Source organism: Phaethon lepturus, unplaced genomic scaffold, assembly GCF_000687285.1.
Source record: "Phaethon lepturus isolate BGI_N335 unplaced genomic scaffold, ASM68728v1 scaffold32257, whole genome shotgun sequence".
NCBI lineage: Eukaryota > Metazoa > Chordata > Aves > Phaethontiformes > Phaethontidae > Phaethon > Phaethon lepturus.
Window position 1 is genome coordinate 20,601 of NW_010553077.1, and position 23,697 is coordinate 44,297.

Sequence of the window (23,697 nt, forward strand, 5' to 3'; positions counted from 1 at the left end):
GATGATAATAAAAGTAGTAATATCCAGGCAGTCGCTACAGAGAAGTATCAATTCCCTAGACCTTCCCTGGAGAAACAATATAAAGCTGTTTTTTTAAAAGGCGTTAGTGTCCATTGCTGTCAGGACCAAGCACAATCTGAGGTACAGCTCAGTGGAAAACACAACCTTTTCTTGGAGCAAGAGTGCCAAAAAGATCATCCCAATTCAAAGCTTCAAAGTAGTTCCAAAGAGAAACCGTCACACTTGCACCCCCATTGCTGGCAAGCTTTCTTTTTCGGGTGACAGCCTGCAGCACCACCCAAACCCACGCACTCAGCACCATGTCAGATGCCCCCAAAATCTTTCAGCCTCATTCACGAACTCACAAGGCACCCGATAAAAGATGGAGAGGCTGCTTTGCAGTCACCATGACTTTCTATCAACTCTGATTTTACATGTTCCTGTTGGAAAATACAACACACCATGCTAAGTGCTAACTTATTGGTCATGCTGCTCACATATAAAGCAGAAATCAGACCTCCATCCACCGGACCTTCTCGCATACTTTTGGGAGTCAAAACCATTTGGTATCTCAGTTCCCTGAGGCAGGTTTCAGCACTGGAAAAATGATGGGAAGATTTACTTTTCCTTGGTCAACTGCCAGTACTGCATAGTCTAAATAACACTCAATATATTACAGCATCGTATGCTACAAAATAGAAATAAAATACCTGCAAAATCTGCTGCCAACAGGTCCACCGCCTTTAAAACTTTGACTTGTAAGAATCCAATGTCCTTTGTGTCCTGAAAGGAGTTCTTTATACACTGCAAGGAGGAAAGCATAAAGACGTTTCCTTTGTAATTCAGTAAGAAACACAAATGATTAAACCACTAAATGACTTACATTTTTATATCCATCGCTATTTCTGTGGTGTTTCAGTTCAGCAGCTGATACACCCATAAATACACGTCCACTGTCCCAGTCTCACTGCGTCATGACTGATGTTCATGACATCACAGACTACCTGCTCCTAAGGGAATTTTCCATTCACAGAAGTTACATGTTAACATTACGGTGGAGATCAGAAGGAGCCCTGCATGTTTATGCAAGTATCATCTGCCAATTAAAACAGAAAATGGGACATCGGCAGACTTGGAGAAGCAGCATGGGTTGGGAAGGCAGCACGCTCAATCAGGACTGAAGAATCTGTCCTCAAAAACTTCAACTTTTGTGATTCAAATTCCTCACGCCTCAGTCTCACACCTCATTTTAGATACACTTATTCCTTCTTGCCCAGCTTTTGAGGTTTGAGGTGTGGAAGCTATCATATGGCTTTATCTTCCAAAAGTTGAAAGTCCAGAACATACCCTCCCCAAAGGTGGAAAGCAAGCCAGGTATACTATGATCTCTCCCTGATACGCAGCGCGTCTCGTTCCCCATGATAATCTCTTAATACAATTCAAGTTTGCAAAGAAAAGTATTAGTTTAAAACTCAACATATACAAGCAGACAAATTGTTTGGGTCTATCTGCCCTGCCAATCTCCTTGTCATTCTAAACATAATAACTATTCCACGTAATAGTTTTCTCTAGTAGGAGGCATGTTATTATGACTGGAAAAATCCTTTTTTTCCCCCCCCTCCTGCAATTTTGACTACTTTCAATCCTAAAGGAGAAAAAAGGAAGAAAAAAAAAATGTAAACTCACATAACGTCGTGAAATCTGTTGCCTTTCACTGGGGTCTCCCAAAGGGCAGACACACAGATCGGAGATAGACACTCCTGTACATGGGGCAACAGCAATCAGCATTAGCAGGGACCCTGGGTGTTTTTCCAGAGGCAGCTCTAAGCAATTGGTCTGCTTCGTCGGCAGGGCAGTAATGTCAACTTGGCACCTAGAACGACAGTGCCAAGGGTTAATAAGAAAAAGGCGCTGGAAAAAAAAATAAAATAAAGCAACTTCTATATTGATTTCAGTAGGAAGCAGGCACCAAAACCTACTGCTTGTTCAGGATAGAAAGAATGCAGAAAAAAAGGCATCTCAAAACTAAACGTGGGAAACCAATTAGCTAGTTTGTATTGCACTTACTGCCAGTTTTGCTTTTGGGTTCACCTGCTGGTAAGCAGAGGTAGAAGGTTTGGGCTGCAAGTACAGTAGGAAAACTTAACTCTGGCCTGCCTCACTTCCCCTCTAAAATCCCCCAGTGCTTTGTGATGGATTTGAAACACAATTTTATTTCACCTGGGGGACAAGAAAAGGGGCAAATGCAAAATTTAAAACATTAGCCTAAAATAGATTAGTTTCTTTAAAGTCACATACTCCATTTTATGCTACATTATACTGTATGCCCCAATCTCTTTTACAAGCCTTACTAGAGCCACATTTTCAGTGTACTGTTACATTTCCCAAAGGGAAATATAAAGTCCCCCCCAACCCCTGCATACAGTATGTATCATTACCCTGATAATTCCCCCCCCCCCAAAAAAAATTAAGAAAAAAAGCCAAAAATTCATAAAGAGACAACAATAAAAGAAGAGTACAGGCTAAAGCAGAGAGAGATCACTAGACAGCCAGTTACACGTGAAGGGAGCGGTTAAAAGCAACAGAAAGCCTAATCACTTGGCTCGGCTAAATGCCTTCTATTTAGAAGTCCAGTAAATGGAGTGGAACTTTTTTGAACCTCCGTGGGGCTTGGCTTTTAAGAACGGGCTGAACAAAAGTTACAAATGAAAAAAAAAAAATTAAGGAAGGAGAAGCTTTGCTGTGACAGCTCAAGGGGAGTCACATTTCTCAAAGGGACGGCGAGGGGATGATGGAGAGCGAGAGCTTTCGCTCCGCTTAATGCCTGCCGACAAGTTTTTATTTAAACTAAACTTGTTAAGGTGTTGTCTTAATAGGCTAAAATTCCACAGGGTTCCCCCAGGTGGATTTCTTCTGGGTAAATGGTGCATGTAGTGTTCCTGATTGATCCCATTCCAGTAGTAGAGCTGGAGCAGTTTATACCCATCTGCTATAAATTGCATGCTTTCCGCTTCCTAACAGCCTATTTTCTGTAAATGCTGGGGGGGTTGGGGAGAGGTGGGAAAAAAAAAAAAATCCCAAAACATTTCAGCCTGAAAACCCAACAATGTTATGAAGTAAAAGTCATTGATCTGATGAGTTTGTAAGTCAACCAGTAGCTCCATGTATTAAAACACAGCTCTTTGTCTAAGCTGCTTCTCACCGGGATCAATGCGGAGGACTTTGCCTTAAGTGTGCTCTTTGCTATTCACCACACTGAACGTACAACAGGTTGCAAGTTTACTCTTATTAACTGCTTTCAAGTGCTTTGAAAGAGAAAGAAAATAAACTGAGAAGCATACCAACGCTGTTTGGCGCGTAGGCTGCCTCTCAACACAATTTCCAAGTGTGAGAGGTTGCATTTCAAGCTCATCGCTACTCTTAGCCTCTTTAGAAAGGTACAAGAGAAGGTACAGCAGAAAGGAAAAACAAAACAACAAAAGGCAAGCATTTGAGAAAAAGACCTTATCACTTCCACACTGGAGGTCAACATCACCTTGACTGCATCATTAACACGGTCGCTTCTCAGGCTGCAGCAGTGTTACTCATATTTTAGGTACCAGTGCAAAGGGGATGTATCATTATCTTGGGTTTGTATGATTTTGTTGAGGTTTTGTTTTGGTTTTGGGGGGGATGGTGGTAGTGTTTGTTTTCGTGTGTTTTGGGGTTTTGTTTTGGGGGGGGGGGGGGGGGGGTTTTTTTTGGTTTTTTGGGGTTTTTTTTTGTTTGTTTTTAACAGATGATAAAACTGAAGCAAGGAGAGGGGAAAACTCAGGGTCACCCAGATGGTCTGTGGTTCATCTGGCAATACAGGCCACATCTCCCTCATCAGCATTTCATACACCACCCACTCAACACAGTCCCCAACTGGGAAAAGTTGCATTTGCTTTTTTACTGTTAAAAACTTTCCATGGGGTAAGAGAGAAAAGACAACTCGTTCAGACAACAGTGCATCTCCACCAACAGATAACTTCAGAAATCTCTTATGCCAAAGGCAAAATTAAGTATAATTCTAGCTCGGTTTTGCAAATTGGAATTGTTTCTTATTAAAATAATTTGATTCACCAAAGGTCAAAGAAAAGATCGCGTATAAGGGCGTAAGGGTAGGAGGGATGTACATGTGGAGGGAAAAACAGCAGGAGGTGGAGTATAAGCATTTCTTCCTCAAATCATGTCTGATTTCCGTGCAAGCTAACGTCCTTAAAACATCTGTGTTCACTCAAGGTGATGGTATGCTCTGTATTTTCTTTTGAGGAACTGAAAAGAAAATCCACATTTGCAAAAGGCTTAAGAAAGAAAAAGACTATCTGTTTCATTTAGCTTATACAACATAATTGATCAGACTGCAAAGAATGCAGCTTGGTGAAAAAATTAGACATTCAATTTAGTATATAAATTCAGCAGTTTCCACACAAAGACTTTGACACTATTAAGACTAGTCTAATGATTTCCAAACTATTTCCCCCATCCTCCGAAACAGGAACTCTTGCCTGCCTTTCTCGTCTTTCTATCTGCAAGACCTTCTTACAGATGATTATTTCACAGAAAAGTTGTAAGAGACTACAGCAGCGGGCACGGTATAAAACTAATGGAGTCAATCGGCTTTTTGCCCAAAAGTTGCCTGGTCTGAATGCAACGGGCAAAATTCTCAGAGCATTTGTATTTTAGGTGATGCAAATGATTTCCTGAATTAAACTCTCAACATCATAATCTTATCTCAGAATAGGATAACTCTGCCTGTTGTCATCTTTTGCTACGTTACGTATTAAATTCAGGTATAATCTTTCACACACGTGGCTATGTACATGATCTATAGGGGACAAAGTTCTGTAAGTTAAGAGTGCCTTGTGCACACAGATTTATCACAGATTTATCACTTTTTTAAAACCACAATTAATTAAATGCTTTCCTTCTTCCTCTTAATCAATATTTAGATCTACACCTCTATATTGACCTCTAGTCCTGTAGAGGATCACACCACAGCTTCAGTTTTCATTTAAGACTGTTCTTTTGACTTACAGCTCTCATCTTTAGCTGCCAAACTTTTTTAATATTCATTTTGCAGAGAAATATTACTTGAGAACGCTACACAATAAATTTGGGGTTAAATTATTTGTGTAACTTTATCAGGGAATCAAATGTTAACATTTCACTAAAAGATGCTGGGCTTAGCCTCTTACCAGTAATAACAGAGTTGTTCTTTACTAGTCAATCCACAGTTCATCAAATTATGATGATTAAGTATCTTTAAATACATATGAAAAAATCTGCGCAAAACATTGCCATTGTTTTCCCTTGCAGAATTCTTGAAAGCCCTTCACAAGAGAGGTCAGAACCTTTATCACAGTATACAGTAAGATGCATCTATGATTAATATTTGGAAAGGAATTCCAAATGCCACAGGTGTCAAGGAGACAATTAATAAGGTCTTATTCTGACATATTCTAGAGATAAGTTTTGGTTGCCTGATTCTTCCCTATAGCTTGGTGAAATTTAAATGAAAGATTTGGACGCAGCCACAGTAGATTTTACTGCTCCATCCCAACAGCATGGCCTTTAAAATAAAGATTGTTTCTTGTTGCAAAGACACCATTTCCTGGAGGCATTCATCATGAAGATATTGGATGCACTCCAATCTCATAGCTCATGGTCTTAAGTCTAGCAGTTTTTGTAAACCCTCTTTCTTGAGGTAAATATGTGGAAAAAAAAAAGCCAACATTTTGCAGCATCTCCTTTTCAAAACATATCCCTTACCGCAGAAACACTCTCTAACAACTTGGCATAAACAATTTAAGCCTGCCTGGACAAATTCTGCACACGTTAACACCTTTGTTTATTAATATACATTAACATCATCTCCTGTTTATAGCATGCCTATTATCCCAAAGGACACAAAAAGCACTCAATAAATGTTACTAACAGTTCTGTGCAGACTAAATAGAGGGATTATTTCATCCAGCACCGAAACACAGCCACCCCTCAGTGCTGGACCCTGGCAGCTGAGCCACTCTGTGCTGCGGTATTTTAAACGAGGAGGAGAAACTGGATCCAGCTGAAAAATGTGAGGAGAACGCAGGTAGGCTGAAAGTAATCATTTAGCTTGTGATACGCACCGACAGCGAGGGTCCATTTCGCGATGGGAGAAGGGTGACGTGAAATCACACAGAACGTTTCTTCACTAGTTCAGAAACAAGGGCCCCAGGTGCTCATGTTTAGTACTGGAGGTCCACCACATGCCTTATTCTACATGTTCCATAGTCTCCACAGGCCCTCCAGGCCTATTTTAAGAACAATATTTTACCTTGAAACCAAATTATGCCTGGGAGAAGAGCCACGTTCCAGGGGCTTAAGGCATCTATCCTACATGAAATTCTGACTTATTCTAAAGGAACTAGCAGAAGTCTTTATTCCACAAAAGTTCAGCAGTCTGGATTATCAGACATGACTCGACCTTGTGCATCTCCTCAACTTCATTTAAATATTCTGTGTGTGAACATATTTTTTTTAAAGGTCTAATCAACACAGTCGAACCTCCCTACGCCCTGAGGGAGCACAATGAATCCTAACTGTACCCACAAATTGACCACAGAATTAATGAAGATCCAGCATTTTCCTTAAAACCGTGCAAGTTACCTGAGGGCAGTTGGGTTGTACTGCTGTGTGTGATGACCGAATGTAACCCACAAAGATTTTACTGAAGAACCCTTTTTTACAGTGATGTTGTGAAATCGAGAAATCTTAAAACTCAACTTGGAAATCACAGAGACAATAAACATGGCACCTCATAATGTTGTTTTGCCTACAGAATCCTTTTCCAGATTAGGCTCCACTTGAACCCTCCGTAAAATATTATTTATTGGGTGTCAAAAGTTTCTACACTGTACAAACAAGGCTTGCTATTACACATTTGGTGTTTACCTATTCTTGCAATTACTTTTTAAAATCTATTATAATTTTTTTCCTGTTTTGATGCTTGATAAGCAAGTTTGTTGTGCTTAAGGTAACAACAGTAAAATTTTCTCTCCACACAGGCAGCAAAAATAACTTTAAGGTAAATCTTACACACAGAGGCTTTCCCAGTGCTGAAATCCTTAATAACAGAGTAAGGATTTTGCTGATAATTTTTTGCCCCATTGAACACCACCTGTCAGGAACCAGTAGGTAAAAGAAAAGAGAGGGGGAAAAAAAAAACTAAGGAAGAATTGCTCCAGCGCCAGGAAGACTGAACAGAGGCAAGCCACAAACACTGCTCCATTTCCTAACTCTAAACAGAATATCAGAAGTAATTAAAGTAACTGTGAGAATGGAAGGAACAGATTCATCTTCAGCCACTTCTCCATGTGATGAGCAATAGCATTCAGCCAGAAAGCATTTCCTGCTCTGCAAAACCACAAACATTTGCAGAGCCAAAGGGCATTGTTCTTTTCAGTGAATAGTTTCAAACTATTTGAATGTTTAAAGTAAGAGAATGTTCTTATGAGTTACTGTTATTTAGTCAGCAAGCTGTGAAACGCTCGCCAGGTGAGAGCGGCGAACTGCAGACAGGATCCCTGCCCCCAAGAATTTAGGGGTTCTGGCACTGATCCTGCAAGCAGATAAGCACGGACACACCCAAGAGGGACTCCGGTAAGTTAAACGGTTCTTGATGCTGCTGCATGTATCCAACTGTGCAAATGCATTTTGGGGAGATGGGTCTAGATGACAATGCTGCAAGCCAAAAAGAAGGAAGAAGATACAGTTACTACGAGGAAACTAAGACTGTACTAATACTGTACAAAGTAAGCTGGAGTTAGAGAGGAAAGCAAAGAGCAGGACGTGAGAGTAGGAACCATATTCTATTCCCATTAAAATATTAAAATAAAAGGTTGACTGCTATCCCCACAAGAAGTGTCATCAGCTACCATGGCATAAGATCATTACTTGAGAATTTGAAGCTATAATGGAATAATGCAGTGGGACAAAACCCAGTATTGGGCAGGAGAGGGGAAAATCACCTGTGAGGCTGCCCTGAAAATGAAGATTTAAACAACATGAGCTTGTGCAACAGCACGGGGCACCAAACCCACAGAGATCAGTTCTTTGTGGCAATGGGGAAGAGATTACCCAAATAAAGCGAACTCGGATAACAGGACCCGCATGTAAACAGGGCTGCAAAAGTACAGCACTAAGGTGCTAAGAGAGAAAAGGGGCACCAGTGCCACTCAGACAGAGCACAAAGATCCTGGAGAGGCCACCAGCCTGAAGCATCAGATCAGCCCTGCGGAGCACAAGGGATCTGGAACAAAATCCCCGTGCAAATACAGACAAATGCTGCCTCCCTGCTGCCACCGGCCCTCCCAGAAACAGCCGCCACTGAGCTCCCGCAGTGTTTTGGATTTTACAGTCAGCATGTGCAGAGTCAGCTTGGGTGTCTCTGCAGTCAGGTCATGGTTAATCAATCACCCAGTAATAGGTTTTAATAAACATACCCTTACAGAGGCATCTGGACAGGACTGGAGTAAGGAGACTAACATACAATATGATGCTGGTAATGAAAATAAATGGATCAATTTGAAAAATAGTAACAAAAATCACAGTAGCTTTTGTACTTGTCGCACCCCCAAAAAAACCCCCAACTTACGTTCCCAAAAGCTCCTCATGCTTTTTGTTATCCTTTCTCCAGACCTCGATGTCCAACATATCCTTCCTGTCAGAGAAGTAGTGAAAATCAAACTGTTCCCTCCACTGAGGATTTGCACTCTTACACAGTGTCTAGAAAACATGCAGTTATAATATTTACTTTTCTTAAATAGTACTTATTTCCACAGTAAAGCACATATCAATTCTTCTACAATAAGAAGGCCAGATGTTAGGGCATCAAGTACTAAGGTCATTCCAACCAAAGCTCCCCATCCCATCACGCACAACCTCATCTTCCTTAAAAACTCTCTTTCTTTTCTCCCAGTAACGATAAACATGGAAGTGTGATGTGAATCAATGGCTCGAGAAATTCTGAAATGCAAGGTGGATCCACCAGCTCCACTTTCAGTGGACTGTGGTCACTCACACTGGAAGAAATCGATAATAAACCTATTGAGGACAATCACCTCAAAACAGGCTTGAATTAATTCAGGGACCCAAACCAGTATTTTTCACCCTTCCTGCATTGATATAGACAAAGAAGGAGCAGCCTTAAAGTTATTAACATCGGTTAATTTGATATCTGTAACTTGTCCCTCTGAGTTCAGTGAGATTGTTCAAGTGTTCAGGTTGCTCTGACCATTCACTGGATTGGGACTGGAAACACCATCAGTATCAGCATGGCCATGATAGAACAGGAGACAGGATTAGCTGGACCATGACTGAGACTTCTCCCACATTGTCTGCTTTCCTGCATCATGAGAGATAGTACTTCATAAGTTGAATGAACTCTTGGAAAGAACACGAAGTGCTACCAATTTGAAGTCTTATGAGGGTGTAAAAGCAGCGATCCCCAACTTCTGCTGGACCCCAGACAGAAATACTAAGCAATTAACTGGTATCAGGCAACACTACTTTACTCCACATTTTAAACTTTTTCATTTTCTGTGACTGCAAACAGTGCAGTCTTGCAGACTCATGACATGGGCTATAGACTATTAAACATAAAAAGAGATCTTAACTCAAATACGGTATATTTATTCTAAAATAACTAACCCATTTGTTATTTTTCAAAGCTGCATTTCTAAATAAAAACATATCGTGACCTTGGTTTGAGGTCTGATGTAGGGGACAGAGTGCAGGTCTCAGATGCGCCTGACATCCGAATGTTATGTCCTCTGAACTTGCTCTGTACATTTTGTACAGGAGGTGGTTTGGTTTGTTTCCTCCTCCTCCCTCTGCGCTTCCCGTTCATGACATGCAAAGCTCTTGCTTTCTCAACAGAATATTATTTTAATTATAGCCCCTCTCCTTATTAGACTTTGGAGATTAAATGTATACATTTGGGAACCCCATTTGTTTCTTAGATCCCCATGAAACAGTACTGAATACAAGTAAACACAGCCTAAAAGAATAAAAATTCAAATCAAAACCATGGAATAGTCTGTGTGTTCTGCTTTTGTTTTTTGTTTTTCCTGCTATAGGTAACATTGTTTAAGAAGGGTGCTTTAAAAAATAAATATAAAAAAATTCCCCTGCACTGGGAACCATTTCAGGTCTGCTTTTCCAGTATACCTAACATCACAAACTTAACTTCTGTGTTGGCAGAGAACAAAACAGATGTGTGATGCATGTAGCTATTTCATTTCAAATATCCATCATGATGATTAGTGTGTTAAAAGCACAGAAACAGATACCCACAATATTCCTAACTTCCTATTTCTATATTGGCACGTAAAACATTAGTAAAATGTTAATGTCCTGATCTGGTCTTCTGGTTTTGATCTCGCTTACATAAAAGAGATTCAAGAGTAGTTCCATCTGAGGTAGCAACACCGATAAAAGAAACACCGAGTACCTTATTGGCTTCAGCAAACTTTAGGAAATCCTTAATACTTACCTTACTCTTGTATCTTTGATCTCCCAGTTTGAGGAGAATAAAAATCTCTGCCAAGCCCCCTCCGGGCATGTTTTTCCCCTCCAGGAGCGTGATGGTGACCAGCCCGTTCCACAACTGGTTCTTGCGCAAAGAGTCGGAGAGTCGCATGCTCCGCATGAAGCTCGACTGAAAAGTAAGTCAACGACATGAGACTTTTATACACCCAAACCCCTGTTTTTGCGCTCAAACTGACTGAGATGTGAAAGCAGCAGAAGCGAGAGAGGTACCACGATGCCCTAGGAAGAAGCAGGGAACGGAGGGCAGCAGGATGCTATGCTGCCCGTGCTGTGCCATGGCTGGCCCCGTGAAGGGGCGGCGGTCAGAACCAGAGTAAAACCAGCAGGGCTAGCTTAAACCACCAGACAAGTCAACTTCAGCTAACCTGGCTGAGCTTCGGAGAGAGCAGACCTTGAGCGTTGAGAGCAATCTGTTACCTTGGCTCAGGGACAGGCACAGGCGAGTGACACGGAGGAGAGGTGGAAGCGGGGAGAAACTGAAGTAAACTCTTAAACGTCTCCAGCTACATCCATAAAAATGTGTCTCCAGCTACGTCCATAAAAACGTGTGTCTGTCCTTTCCAGGGAGACAGCCCGCAATCATAAAGTCTACGGCCAGGTGAAAGGCTGAGCACGCATCTTCCACGTCCTCAATCACTCAACCACATGTCATCCGCGTTAGCTCTTTGCCTGCTGCCTTTGCAGCTCCTGCTTCCAGAAAGCGAGCCCACGAATCAAAAATACTGATGCCTGCTGAAAAAACACTGACACCACCGGGCTCTTTACCTGGAGTTATGGTTACCCAGCAGCCACATTTGTTACCTTCGCAGCTTCATCCTACATAGCACGGCTACGCTAACAGTTTGCTAACGGGCAATATTTTATTGGACAGAGGATGATTAAATAGGCCTTTATTTGGGGGGAGTGAGCTGGAAACATTAAAACTCAAGGCTATACTTTTCTTCTTGCAGTAAAAATCCTGCCATATTTTATTCTTGTGAAGCAACTTTTAACTCGCCACATTTCAGAGCTTCAATCATGTCATATACAGGTGGGAGCAAGACGGAGGAGAAGATTTCACAAGTCACTTTAAAACAGGACGTGTTAGCTTTAAAAGCAAGTTAGAAATGTTGTTGCTAAATAAAACGATTGCAAAAGCACCTGATGTCTGAAGATTACTTTTTATGGATCAATTACCCAGCAACAAAATTCTTAAATCATGGGTGGTGAACTCACAAATTTTTTTACTCGCTTTTTACTGGTTAAAATACCCAACTATTTGACTCCCACAAGCATATTAATATACTTCTATTTAAACACCCCGTTTGGCTTTCCTGGCACACTGATTAAAAATTCCTACCTTTAAAAAGAAAACGAGATTTTGATTCATAAATCCAGCTGCAATGTAATTTCTTTTCTTTTTTTTTTTTTTTAAAGTTCGTCTTTTAGGCCAAAAAAGCTAAAGCACGACTGTTCCCATGGACATACTTCAAAGTCCCGGCAGATATATTCCTCCCTAAACACTGAACTATTTCAAAATCCTTTTTATAAAAAAGGGAGTAATGTCCACAAGGGATCAAAGGGCATTCTACAGTCTGGCAATCGCCTTAGAAAAATGGCAGTGCTTCCATGAAATATGCCCTAAAATAATTTTGCAGCTTGGTATGTCCTAATTTCGAATTGGATGTTTATCTTGGAAAGGCTTCTATCTAACTTGTCCATAAAACAGCTCCACTTAGCTCTATGAGCCCTGTGAAAATGGAATCCAAAGCTGGCTATTAAAGGGGCCTGGAGATTGCTTCCATATGGCGTAACAGCATGGGAGTGGAGGGCTAAGGCCTACAGCAGGCGCTGCTTGGCTTGAGCTCCCCATCTATCCATGGACACTCGTTGCATTACACCATAACATCTGGATTATTGCTTGTAATGTCCCTGGGAAATATCCACTTCCCATCAAAGCCTTTATCTATCTCAGTTGTACTTTGAACATTTTAGTATTTAACGTAGTCATGTTTGATGTGATGTACTTGCTGTTTTAGGACCAAGGATTTTTCCCTCCCCCCGACTCCTTCCTCAGAGGAGGAAGAGGTATTTGATGTTAGTTCACAAAAAAAACCCACACAGACAAAGTTTATTACCCACATTACAATTTCTTCTAAAAACAAAATATCCAGTTCTCTTCAAAGCTTCCAGGCTGAACACGAAAGACAGTTGTTATCACTCAGTTTTCAAATCAAATTTGGATTCTTTTCATTTTTTAACCAGGGCAGTATTTCAGGGAGCCGCTCAGCATTGGGGGCCTTCCTATCCAAATTCTGTAGCATACATAACCCCACCCTTTTAGCCACCGACTTGACAGTTCAAAGGAGTGTTGGGAGGTACCCAAACCAGCCTGGATTCCACACGGTCCCAGGAAAAAATCAGTGCCTGCAGCTCAGTATTACTAGAACACATTGCAATGCATCAACTCCGACCTTCCAAAACAGGTGGCCCCCAGCAACTGACCTTGTGCCCCCCCTTTCTGGATGGCTGCGCAGCTGCAAAAGCGCTCTGTGCTCATCTCAGAAGAGGGTTATGACGGTCTCCTGCTAACATGACCGGCTACTTTCTGGAGAAGGTCTAGCACCACACTGGATAGAGAAGCCAAGATGTTTGCTTCTGGTTTAGGGCACAGTGCTGAGCTTCAGGACCTCAACACAGACTTGATGACTGCAGACTGCTTCCTAGCTGCCCCAACCCAGCTCTGCCACCACCACAAGCCTCTCCAGCACGGAGCCCAGGACAGCTGCTTGCCTTGCACCCCTGCAAGACAACCCATCATGTTAGGAATGCTTTGGTTTTCCTGGACGTGCTCAGGTCATTTGCACAGCGTGTGCTCAGCAGGTCTGGCATGTCTCCTGTGCCTCATATTATCTACACACACACACCCCAAAGAACCACTCTACGCACGCTTTGTGGCCACCTCTCCAGCCTCCCTGGGTATTTGGCAGGTTGTTCCTCTGACCACCCTGATGGAAATCCCAGCCAAACAGGCAGCGTCTCAGGTTCCACTCACAGTTTCTGGAAGGAAGCACGTCTGGGGAAACCCAGATGTTGGTAGACCCACAGACCTGGACCATCAATGAGTCAACTTTAGTATTGCCTGGGGAAGTCTGCACTATGGAAAATGCCTCCCAGGTGACAAGAACATGCTATCACGTTATTTATTTAAAAAGTCTTACCTCCTCTCTGATACTCTGCACCTACTCCTTTCAAACTGATTTACACAGAGTTAATTGATTAAACTTCACAGCTTGCCTCTGAGCTGGCAAAACTTTAACGGAGCAGAGAACAGAGGAGTGCAGTGATTAGTCCAGTTACTGAGGGGCAAAACAAGCACTGAAAAGAAACCACCCCGAACACTACACTAACCTGCCTTCACAATGAGACACGAAAAAAGTCAAAGCCCCTCTCTACACTGGCCAGCAAAGGAGGACATAACTGCTTAATAAGTGACAATTCTGAAGTGGTTTTATTTTTCCAGCTTTTCCCTTTCCCTGTTACCTCCCAGGCTACAGACAGCTCCGCACTCGGGTACTTCAGCTCCTCCTGCTGCTGAAACTGAGCTCTTTCCAGCTGTTCTCCCAGACTGGATGCCAGGTCCTTCAGGCCTCTCCTGCTATATTTTCCTGTAAACGCTCCACAGCCAGCCAGCTCGCACTCTGGCTACGTCCCAGACCAAAGTAAAAGTGCCTTCCAGAGGTACAGAAAAGCTGGCTGAAGCTAGGATCAGGCTACAGAGCTGGAAATTAGGAAACACATGCTTTACGATGGAAGTTGGCACATATCCCAAGGAGAAGACATTGGACAAGTTCGCTTATCCCACTCCCAGTTCCCTTCATCACTTCTGAAATCAAGATAGTCTTGAGACCAGGATTTGAGGTGTTGTCTCCAGACAGAGCTCTGATTTTGGCTGAGCTCTGTGGGCAAATAACCAGTGATACCATAGAGGTCACCTTTATGAGCAGTACACTGCTGTGAAATGGATAACAACTTGAACAAAAAGCATCCCTCAAACAAGCCAGACAAAGAAAACAATAAGTACAAGAATATCCAGAAAGCTTTACTCTTAAAAATAAACTAGCCATTTTTAAAGTCTAAGGGCCCATGTTTACTGCAGATTTAGGGACTGTGCAACATCAGATAAGTAATGAGTAATCTTTTCTGAAGCAAAAGTATGGCCTGGTCGTAAAGCAGGACCCTACCACGTGAGGAACAGAAGACGGTTCTTCTCCCTACTGCTTAGAATGTTTGCCCAGAAAACATCTCACATCTCTGAACAGAAAAAGAAACAGTGCTTACAATACCATTTTCAGAATCTAGATTCTGGTTTCAAAACGGATATAAAAGCTTCTCACAGCAACTTGCAATTTGTTGTTACTTCCTGGTTCTGGTTTAAAGAAGTAAGCTGGACAAGAATGAGCAGGTGGGTCATATTCTGCCTTCACAGAGGCCAATACAGGAGATGAGCAAGAATGACAGAGCTTTGGAGGGGAAAGAACCGGCTCATTGACCCAGCTTCACAAAATCCTCTAGGAGCTCAAGTCTCCCTGCTAACACCATTTGTATATAATCTCCCGCTATAGGCACTCAACGAACCCCCTCTGGTACATCAGGACTGCTTTCAAATCTGTCTCCCTTCCTGACACACACATACATGCCCCAAGTTCAAACTTGTTTTTGAAGCAATAAAGAGATGCAGAAAAATTGTACATTTAAATGACACGGTGAGGTGGCCAAGTGTGAAGCAAACCCATCTCTCACATCTTTCATTTAAAAGGATGAGACAGGACAACAGAAAGCTTGCTGTGAAGAGGTCAACGTTGAAACTGGGCCACGTAATTTGCCATTTGAGAAAACAACAACACGCAAATAGGAAGACTCTTTGGACCTCTCCTCATTAGGCAGGGAAACCATTTTGCAGAGGCAGTTTCCCCTTGGGAAAGAGAGGAGGGCAGCGAGAAAGGCAAGTGAACCGACATGAGATTGCCACCACGACGTGTGACCCCATGGCCAGTGAGTCCCTCCGCTCTGCGAAACGCTCGGAGAGCGCCGCTGCCCACGGGGTATTGTGGGAGAAAGCCAAATACAATGAGGCAGGCAAAAATAAAAGCTAACAGCCCACGCAGAAAAAAAAAAAAAAAGAAAGGAGCGCGAGGGATTTTCCCCTGCAATGAGAAACCAAGGAGCACTTGGGTCCGGTCAGTCTTTCAGCCAATTTATTCAATCAGCTTAGGCTATCAAGGTGGCAATTGCGTCGCTTTTGGTTCAGGACTGAACTGCTGCGGGTCAATCCACCCCAAGCAAACCTGCTTATTTGCTTCGTGGTAGTTCAACACTTAAAGGTTATTCAGCCGTACAAATGCTGGAAATAGCACATGGGGCACTCAGGGTGAGACTCAAGCCACCCGGGACAAACAAGCCTACTGAGCATCAGCATGTTTGGGCTCCAGCAGAGGTAGCTACCAACTCCTTCTGTGCCCCAGATAGCCCCAAAAACAGAAGAGAGGGGAGAGCTTGCCAATATACAGATATGAGTCCATATGTTAATACTGCCTAATAGTATCCTCTTCCCTTTGCGATGCCACCCTCCATGAGAAAATGAAGAAAGCTGCAGTCTTGGAGACAGCTCCCACAGAGGACAATGCTGTTCTCAGCTCCCATAAAAAATGAGGGATCTGGATGTGCTGCCCATGTCTTGGGAGTCCGCCCAAATGTGCGATGACTCCCTTCTAGCAGCAGTGAAAAATATATACTGTGTAATCAACAGATAGCTAAATCATCCAGTTCAACAGCTCTTGCAGCAAGATGATTTAAAAGACAATATCCAGTCGCTGAAATCCTTCCTGCATACTATCTGTAATGACTGTGAAACAACCGTAGCTAGACTGGAGATCTTGTACTGCTGTTTCCGTTGTTGTCTGAAACGTAGCTTTTTCTTCAAAAAGCAAGGGAGCCCAGAGGACACACATGAAGAGGGCTCGGTATCCACAGCTACGCACGCCCACCCCTCCGCCAGTCTGACACGGGGTTGCATCAGGTATTAATGCCATCAAACAGGGGTGACTAACCATTTGGGGTGAATTTGGGAAGCCAGCAAGAATCCCATGGACTGATATGACAAGACTCATTTGGGATGCTGATGTGCCAAATCCTCACTAAGATAACATAAAATGGTCAAATTAGAGTCCAACCAGATTTCTTTCATATAGGCAATACAGCTTAGAAAACCCTGTGAAAGTTATTTTAAGGATGGACAAAATGAACTTCAGTAATTTCCCCTGTATTTGTAGAAGAAAGGATAAATATTACAATATAGGTGAGCTACAATTCAGCACAAAAAAAACCCCAAAACAGGAAAATGATTTCAAATAGAAAACTTTTATTTGCCTAAACCTATAGAGATGAAATTTAGGTCTGTCTCAGTTCAGCTGCTCAAATGGAAAGTATACTGCCTTTTTCTCCTGCGACAACCAGCCAGAGCCAGCTCAGTAGCCAGAAAGAGACAACTGTGTGTATCTGTTACAGAACTCTCTCCATTTCCCCTGCCCCCTTATTCCTGTATCTTTATCTCAGCCAGCAACATTGTTTTCTACCCCATCATACTCTCTGGCTATTCTTCCATAACCTCTTGCGCCTTCCCTAGACGCCTATATTCCCCATGCACACAATTTTTCTTTCTAGCCTTTATGTTCTGCCACAAACTGCTAGTACTGCTTCCACAGACCAGAGCTTCCTAACTAAAGATGGTTATTGATGTACAGTACTAGTGTTTTAGTGCAGTAGCAGAATCAATAAACTAGGAAATACTGCTTTGTCAGATTTTTCCGGTGCACGCCGGGAAATATTTTTACTGCCTTTGGATGGTCACAGAGCTTTTCTTTAGAGATCACACTGGAGCATGAACTGTGTCTTCCCTAGGAAGAACTGAAGCTCTCCTACCCTCTAGTGACTGGAACAGAATAGAGCACAGGGTTGCAACTCTTTTTTTTTTCCCCCCCCTTCTCTTTTAAACAATACTTTCACTTCTCCTAACTCAGTACCATGCTTCAGCATCTCTTAACTTTATTTAAAAAGCTGCTAAGGCACAAGCCAGAGTCTTGAGAACTGAATGACCTGACAGTATGGCTTACAGCTGAAGGTCCAAAAAACCCGTGTGTAAAAAAAAAAAAAAATATTCAAAATGCTGTATATAGGGTACAACAACAAAAAAAATTCCAGTGACAGCAACCAAGACAGAAGTTTGGCTATTCTGGACAAAGAGGACCGGAGTTTAAAAACCTGGCTCCCTTTCCCAGGACCTAAAGCCAACCAGAATCAAGAGACAGCTGTGTGTGCACGCGTGAGAGAAAGGGGGATCAAGCTACGCTGATTGAGTGAGGGCACAGTAATTTCCAGAGCTTTAGTTAAAAACTGAAGTGCTGAGCTCTTCAATTATTCCATCACTTTGTCATACGGCATTCAGGGATGCCTGGCGGCTCTCCGTGCCGAGCGCCGCGGGAAGGGCTGCCTTATCCCTGGCACCGGGGCTCGCCGAGCTGCCGTCCGGCTCCAAGGACCGTACTTTGCACTTCTTCTATTGACAAAGTATACTTGCTGGCACAATACCCGAGAGGGTTGGCTCCTCTACATTGCACACTACAGTTGTAATAAATAGGACAAGAGGAGCTTAATCATTCAATTTATTTAGGCATAAACCAATAGTTATATAGGGAAAATATCAAGATGCATATGTGTTCTCATAAAAGCCAAATTGTGCTTTTCAGAAAGTTAGGCTATATAGCTCTCAAGCTGGGTACTGGGCCCTGCAGTTTCTATATCATTGTTATTTACTCAATAGCAAATTAAAGCTTTACAGAACAAATAAAAAGCCACAGTCTGTTTCCTGAACAAGTTAAAATCTACGGCAAGAATGGGACAGCAGAGGAATACAGAAGTAGTGGAAGCCTATAGGGATACTACAGAAAACCAAGGAAAGCGAGTTATGTAGATATGTAGCAATACACAACTCTTGGAAATCCTGTTACATTGCTGGAAATGAAAACTGCCTGCTCAATCTCCATCCCAAGAACAAAAGGAATTTCAAAACCCCCAGGAGTGACCAGAAGAAATACAGCCTCACAAAATGCCTCCTGGGGCAAGAGGCGACCCAAACGATTACACTGGGATCTAGGAGACCCGTGTTCAACTCCAGTGTCAGCTACCAGCCACCTTTTGGGTATCCTCAAGCAACTCTGATCCTCCATAGCTCCTTTTTTTCTTGAATACACACCCATTTCCCCAAGTACAGGCAGTTTTTCTCCCTTGCTACAACCCTTTGCTGAATGGAGTCCTACTTTCGCTTGCCACTAGACACTACCGTAGCACCAACAATAGGAAAACAGCAATTTCTCATCACACTGAAAATAAAAAGCAAAGGGTATCACAGCCACCGTCTTAAGATAAGTTGCACCTTCAGAGTTTTCTTATGTTTACCCTTTGTGTTTCAGAGGAGGGCACAGATTTTGGGAGGGGTCTTTTTTAAGAGAATAAATATGGATTACCTTAGATGAAGTTCGTTTCTTCCGACTTGACCACCTCTATTCATGGGTCCCCACCATCATACCGAGGAGAACCCAGAGAAGAAACAGAAGAGTAAAATGGAAGAAGTGTTTAGTAAAATAATTCAAACACCAGTTTGTCAAATGTTTTAGAAAAGCTTATTACTAAACAGGGGGCTGGATCTAGGACTGCATTAATCTACCTCCCCTGTCTCATGGAACGTAACAATCAAACTCAAAATACCTGCATTGCACCAAAAAAAGAGAAGAAATTTAAAAAGTAATGAAAAATAAAAAGTAGAGGGACCCAGAGCCATTAGTAAGAAACATGGCTTATACTTTTGGTGCCGTCTGGTCCTACAGTAAGCTAATTTAAAAAGAAAAAAAAAAATCATCTTGCTGTTAAGTGCTAATGTGGACAGAGCCATTTCCTTGTTCTGATTCCACTGGAAATGGCTGAGCAATTTGCATTTGAAATATGAGGGCTTAAAAACATCGTCTTTAAAAAAAATTACAGTGTGCACCAACTCTTCTATCATCTGCACTCTGAACGTTACCTACGCACCCAAGAGTACCAAAAGCCGCTACATTAAACCAATGTATTTTCTGTCTCACTGGCTAGGTCCATTTTAGCCCATGCCTTCCTAAAAATCCCAGAAAAATTCCTGAGGTTCTTTCGGCTAAACTGTTTTTTTGCTCAAGTAACTTGATGTCTTCGCTTCACCCCTTCCTGCAATCCAGCGACATGTGTGCCAACAACACTCTCTTGTACAAGTTAGAGGGGGAATTCACATCCCAGATCAAAGCCACCTCATAACAGAAATACAACAACGGTGTTTTGAATGTTGTCATTAAGCTTTTAAATAATCTACAATTAATATTGAGACTTTACAATTCTCAAAAAGGCAACTATTTGAAAAATAATGAACAGCAGACGGCCGACACTAACTTTTTCTTATTTTGCTTTCCAACCCCTTGAAACATTTATGTTTCTATAAATAGTCCCATTCAGACTGGAATTCCGTACCTATAATTCAATAATGTGCAGTAAACAGCAACTTTCATACTAGACTATATAGAAGACTTGTAGGAATATTTTCTCTTTACATATGTATTACATGTATTTAAAATTAGCTCTGGTTTTCAAGCCAATCCAAGTAAATGTCCGATCTTGGCTTTTCCCCATCCCTTGCTGGCCAGAAGCGGGATGAGTTCACCAACACAAGTATGCTCAACACTGGGTAAAACACTAGTAGGAATTTTAAAAGATGAAAACAAAAGCAAAAAAAACCACATGTGCAGCACCTGAAATTTAAAAGCAATCAGCTTCAGTTATGGTGTTCCCTGTCTCTGCCCAGGTTCTTCTGGGTGTCTGGCATCACTAAATGCACCGTATTTCAGCATCAGAGCCAAGTTTGAATTCAGTCAAGAAAACATCAGTGCCAAAACCAGGGGTTTTACAAGCAACCTCTTCCTCTCAGCCACTGTTCTCCTCTGCAGGATTGGTGCAGTTTAAGTCTTAACATCAAATCTTTACTTCTAGATTTCACATGGATATATTTTTTCATTGTTACAGGGCGGGGGGGAGGGGGGAAGAAAGAAACGAAAAAAGAATAACTTTTTTTTTTTTAAAGTGTTAAACGCCTAGGTGGAAATCAGAAAATAGTATGCTCTGGAATAGCAGATCACAGCATGTACGGTTCATACATTCATTTCAGCAACCTGCACGTTGCAGTGACGGATACCACACCCCTGATGGAGTGCGCATCACAGCTACAAGACAGAACCCTCCGGTTACAGACGTCGAAGCAACTTTTACCCCGTTAAATAGGTGGCTATTTTTAAAGTTATGATCTATCTTCATTTCAATATTGAGCCTCGGAGGATGAAAATAAAGGTGGCATTTCCAAGTAAATCAGATTAGGCCAGCTCTTTTTCCCTGCCCTGCACATGGCAGCTATAAATTTGGTTTCCCAAGCCACTTACATTTCTCTTGAAGTCTCCTTGCTTGACTGCCAGACTCAAGTTTAATACAATCACTCCCATGTCATCTTCTAAACTGTTGGGATCTTCCAGTTTTAAAACCTGTTCAGTAGTTCTACAAGCAAAAAAAGATGCACATTGATTGAGTCCAGTTAACGCGCGTTTGTTATTAAAGGTCACGCTGAGCTGTGCAAATTCCAGCTTCTCTGAAATTCCCAATATTGAGTTTAAATGTTAAAATGGGAAATCTGGAGGGTTCCTCCTTAGTTCTGACAAAACACACTATCCTTTTAATAATGCAGCATAGCGTCTATACAGCACTACTTAATACTTCTAACTCTCTATATGCAGATACATGCTGAATTAAGTTACTACTACCTCCACTTCACAGGGAAGGAGAGTGACAGAGAAACTCACCCAAGTGAATTTTCTAACATTAATGGCTGGGATTCGACTCAAGGTCCGTATTCTGCCTTGCCTCCACCTGCATTTAATCTCCCTCTGTGACCCAGTTCCCTCTCTGAAAACGGGAATGCTGGTATTGGTGGCACTATCTCATGGATAAATTCATTAACAATCCTAGAAATTCAGATACAAGAGCCACGGGAGCTATAATATACGCAGGATTTAAAATATACAGGGAAAATTAATTTTCTCAAAAAAAAAAAAAAGTCACACAGCAAGGGAGTATAAAAGAGAAGTAAAATTTGAATTCCTGGCTTCCAGCTCCACATTGAGACCAAGCAGCAGCAGACAAAAGGCGCAGGGCTTGCCTCCGCACTAAATCAGGGCCAGATGAGCTGCCGCGGGGACGGACGGCTGCGGGGGGAGGCTGGAAACGGGGCGCGCTCAGCCAGCCGGGCACCCGCTCCCCAGCCCCGTGGCACGCAGCGAAGGCACCCGGCGCTCCGCAGGGCTGAGAAGGGGGCTCAACCTTCTCCCCCCTCCATAAATTGTTCTGGTGTAGCTCTTCCTAAACAATGCCGCGTGCAGAAACTCTTTTCCTTATTCCTACTCCTAGACGTGAAGGGGAAAGGGTGCCTTCTGCTCCACTGGGGTCCCTCCAGGGTGGGTTTGAATCCAGGACGTAACGGCAGATAAAACCAGGCATACACAGGATTTGTCTCAAGCAGGTTTTTAAACACGTGCTCCCCACCCTCCTATCAAAATAAGTTTTCATGAATCGACAGATTCCAAGCTAGAGCAAAAGCATTTCATTGTTTTCCTATGTTTCTCAATTAAGCCACATTAATAGCCTTTAATTAAACAAACGTATTACCTATTGAGTTCAAGTTCAGCGAGTGCTACAAATGCCGAACCCATGAAGTCTGAAGAGGTTAAATCCCGATCGTACACCTGGTAGCAAAATAAAATAAATATTTCTAATTTTCACATCATAAGCCAGCTTTATCCCGACCAGTAAAAGAACAGCTATTTTAAGCAGTTCAATTTCGTGTTTGAAAGATCAAAGCTTAGATATAATTCAGGGATAATTTTCCATCTGCCCACTTTAGTTTGTATTTTTAACTAAATATTTAAACAGCATTTTTAAAGTATCTTCTTAATATTATGTAAACAGAGACGCGTGCGCTGCTATGGATTGTGCCTGTTCCGTTATGCTCTGCGCAATAGCATAATGAAACGCCGCACAAAAATCAGGTACTTCTGGTTACAGATGTTTTAGCAATTAGTGCTCGCAACTGGTGGCTTGCAGTTCTGGTAACTGTAACGTTACTCATAATGAGAAAAGGCTTTGCTACTTGTCACGGCTGCATCCCAGGTCATAATTCTGTTCAACCCAGCCAAATTACACTCTTAAAACGTGCTTATGAAACCGCTTTTGGCTTCCCCAAGTTTGCACGAGCACGGTAAGAGCAAGCAGAATTTAGCTCCATAGTTTTAAACATATGCAGTCAAGGAGTTTCATTTCAGCTTGGGTTTTTTGCAGACAGAAAGCAAAACATGTGAGTAAAATCTGGAAAAGACATATGTGCATTTTCATTTGACGTTGCTGAATCTCTTAATCCAGGTCATGCTTTGTGTTATGCTGCTGCAGTGAATAAAAATCGGTCAGTTTTGAAAGTTGAAAATAATTGCTTAAAAAAATATTTACCTACTTTTCAAAAATCTAAAACCAAAACTTACCTTGATCCAGAGTTTTTGATCGAGGGTCTGTACGGGCAGTACAACAGTCTCATCCCAAACTGGGTTGAGGTTCTTGTAGACTACCTTACTTTTGTATAGAGTTTTCCCATTTAGTTTAAACTTCACGTATGGGTCACTTGTACCTGTGATAATTAAGAAACCAAATAGAATTAATAAATAAAAAATTAATAAACCAAACATAACCCCACACTCAGATTATATTTTTGTAAAACAATAAACGGTAATGACTAATTTTATATATACATTGCTAATTTACACAGGAATCTATTGAACAGAACCAGAAAGTTGTCTGAAACCAGGCAATAAAAATTCTTCATAGTTCGCTTGATTTCTACTGTGTTATTCTTAAAAAAATGTTAATTATTCTTTAGTAATT

At 41.9% G+C, this 23,697-nt stretch overlaps 1 protein-coding gene across 1 annotated transcript in view; it reads right to left on the reverse strand.

Annotated features, from left to right (window-relative positions):
• The window catches only part of MCTP2 (multiple C2 domains, transmembrane 2), a gene marked incomplete at its 5' end in the record, with an annotated part of 39,858 nt that extends 16,415 nt beyond the window's left edge, over window positions 1-23,443 (reverse strand). Inside the window, 8 exons of the mRNA XM_010291436.1 lie at window positions 711-804; window positions 1,687-1,873; window positions 8,660-8,790; window positions 10,559-10,723; window positions 19,176-19,211; window positions 21,159-21,270; window positions 22,435-22,511; window positions 23,301-23,443. Of these exons, the coding sequence (XP_010289738.1) occupies window positions 711-804; window positions 1,687-1,873; window positions 8,660-8,790; window positions 10,559-10,723; window positions 19,176-19,211; window positions 21,159-21,270; window positions 22,435-22,511; window positions 23,301-23,443 (945 nt within the window). The remainder of the gene's footprint in view (window positions 1-710; window positions 805-1,686; window positions 1,874-8,659; window positions 8,791-10,558; window positions 10,724-19,175; window positions 19,212-21,158; window positions 21,271-22,434; window positions 22,512-23,300) is intronic.
• Window positions 23,444-23,697: the final 254 nt, after the last annotated feature.